Source organism: Rhagoletis zephyria, unplaced genomic scaffold, assembly GCF_001687245.7.
Source record: "Rhagoletis zephyria isolate East Lansing unplaced genomic scaffold, Rhagoletis_zephyria_1.1 Rzeph_scaffold_04290, whole genome shotgun sequence".
NCBI lineage: Eukaryota > Metazoa > Arthropoda > Insecta > Diptera > Tephritidae > Rhagoletis > Rhagoletis zephyria.
Genome location: NW_016161373.1, coordinates 49,577 through 52,192, shown reverse-complemented (window position 1 = coordinate 52,192; position 2,616 = coordinate 49,577). Strand labels below are relative to the sequence as shown.

The following is a 2,616-nucleotide window of genomic DNA, read 5'->3' as shown; positions in this document are numbered from 1 at the left end:
CGTGCTGCATGCGTTATGTAATTGCCTAACTGTTTGTCTATCCGATTGCGGAATGTATACGAAATTTGAATTTTTATCGAATGCGCAAGTTATTTGTTCTATTTTCTTTTAAAATTTTTACTATTTTATTTTGTAGAATGCCTATGAAATGTTGCTTGAAAGATAAGCTAGCGCACAAAAAGTCAACCAAAGTTCAAGACAAATAAATATATGCTTGAATAGGGATATTCACTTTCAAGCGAATAAATTTCATTAAGTAACCGAATTTTTCACTTGCTATGGAAATTTTAGGGATTTGGAAGTATTCCTTTCTACTATTGCAATAAGAAAATATTGAGGTTGTTCACACTTGCCTGGTTATCAGGCTATGTGGTTATGTGGTTATATTTTTTATTCAGCTTACAACAATGAAATACACTACACAATAATAATTTTTAACCAGATAACCTGATAACCAGGACAGTGTGAACAACCTCATTCACTGCCATTGTAAGGCGAAGTCAAGTAGCCCTATTATACAAAAAAATTCTTAAAATTACCAATACAAATTTTAATTACAAGCATTACAAAGTTGCTAAGTAAAATTTTTTTAATTTTATAGGAGGGAAAAATTCGTACAGCCCCTTCCTTTAAGTATTTCGCAAGTCTGCGAGTACAACATTTTGTGTGTTTAAAGAAAGCAAAACTCCATACGAATAGGGAGAATTCGATCTTTATTAAAAGATCTGGTATTATTTCGGTTTTGTCGGATTTTCGGTGCCTCTTTTGGACTAAGAAAATTTGCTTTTCATTGAATATAAATGAGAAAAAAATTATACAAGTACCTTAATCCTTTTCGAAACGATGCATTTTTAATATCCCTTGCTTCCTATATCAAAATATGAGTTTTCATTAAAAGTGGGCTCATCAACATTTTAGTCTAAGCCAGCGATATTAGATTTTATTTTATTTTATTTTATTTACAGTATTCCATGATTAATTAAAGTTGAAAAATTCCTCAATTGTTGGTCCAATTATAATTCTGACAGCATTTGGGTTTTTGATCTCGGATTTTTTTTTAATAATTTTTTATGTTATAGTACCAATTGAAAGAGGCCTTCCCGGTAAAAAAAAAAAAATTTATGTCCAGCCACTACCCACTGCAGTTATATGCAATTAACTGCAATAAAGTATTTTGATCTTTTTGATTAATGCAGTGAATTTGTATAGAAGTCAGTGTTCCTGGCAATGAGTTGGACAAAATTTCTAAGCTTTTCATTAAAATAAAAATTGGCGAAAATAGATCCCTTTGTCAAGACCAGACTGCGAATGTTTATGCAGAAAACGAAGCCAAAAATGTGTATCACTTATGTAACTAACTATATGGGTAATATATCTAACGTATTTATGAGCAAATTGGTCTGCTTTTTAAAATATGTACTGTTTGTATATATATATATGTATATACATATATAGCGCCACACACAAATTATATTGGCCTCAAAAGTGAATCACTTATTTTCTTAAGTGTAATTCCTACAAGAAAAATTATTAATCGATGCGCGACCTCTTACAGTTATTTGTAGAGAGGGAGGATGCATGGAGGATCATAACTATACCAACTACTAAAGTCTTAGTCAGATGGCGGTCGCATTGCAGGATTTTAATTTTTTTTTTAGGCGTGGTCTAATGTAAATATACATACATATATTGTCACCTGAAATGCGAAAATCCATAACTAACAAACTTTTTTTTCTGCATAATACAAAGAATATGAAGAATACAACTTGTGGGAACTCGCAATTCGATAAAATGCACCATAATCAATCACAAACTAGATTTTGAATTTCTTGTTCGTTACGGCCTTTTACATTTTAGGTGACGATATGTGATATTTGTAAATGAATTTGTGACCAAAAAAGGTAAGTTTTAAGCCACTAAAAAAATTGTCAAGTGGTGGAGCGAAATCCCTTTAGCACTTGACAACCATGCACCGAATTAGTAGCTGTATGGATATTGTTTTATTGATACATAGAAGTTAGATAGTTTAGTTTATTACATTATTTAATTTAATTTGTATGAAAAGATTTATTCCTACGCACATCCTTGGAATTTCAGAAACCAAAAAGCTATACAACCTTCATGTGCGCTCAGAAATAGGAGCGATCCATTAGAGTGTTGAGCGAGAAATTGCGGTACATGCCGCAACGTTGAAGTTCATTGGAGAATTTCTGGGAGAGTGGAAAGTAACGCGTAGGTATTGTGTAGGCATTGGGTGCGTAGTAACCATACTCTGAATTGCAAGTGCGATACATGGTGTTCTTGTCTGTCTCAACGCCATAGCCTTTAAAGTTGTCTGAAAGAAGAAAAAAGCATTGTTTAGAAAATTGAACACATAGAATATTACAATTTCCAGACGTACAAGGGCACTTGATCTTCTCACGCGTGTGCAGCTGCTCATACAACTTAGCCGTTTGTATGATGGGTTTACGTTTCAAAAATTTTTGGTATTCTTTTTCTGGATTAAAAGTATCCAAATCGTCACAGTAGTGTTCACACATTTCTGCATAAAATCAAAGTTTGCGCGGTACTTTAATTACTTTGTATTTAATGCAACAATTTGTGACCTAAAAAAAA

At 32.4% G+C, this 2,616-nt stretch overlaps 2 protein-coding genes across 2 annotated transcripts in view; both read right to left on the bottom strand.

The window, feature by feature from the left end:
- Positions 1-2,071: 2,071 nt before the first annotated feature.
- Positions 2,072-2,616, bottom strand: part of LOC108370521 (UPF0691 protein C9orf116 homolog) — a 2,317-nt gene continuing 1,772 nt past the window's right edge. The window contains exon 3 of the mRNA XM_017625851.1: positions 2,072-2,117. The gene's annotated coding sequence lies outside the window, so the exon portion shown is untranslated. The remainder of the gene's footprint in view (positions 2,118-2,616) is intronic.
- On the bottom strand, positions 2,083-2,615 carry LOC108370520 (UPF0691 protein C9orf116 homolog). Its single transcript, XM_017625850.1, has 2 exons — positions 2,402-2,615; positions 2,083-2,335 (listed from the first exon to the last, which is right to left on the bottom strand). Exons 1-2 carry the CDS (start codon positions 2,538-2,540, stop codon positions 2,130-2,132), a joined length of 345 nt encoding a protein of 114 aa, XP_017481339.1. The 5' UTR covers positions 2,541-2,615; the 3' UTR covers positions 2,083-2,129.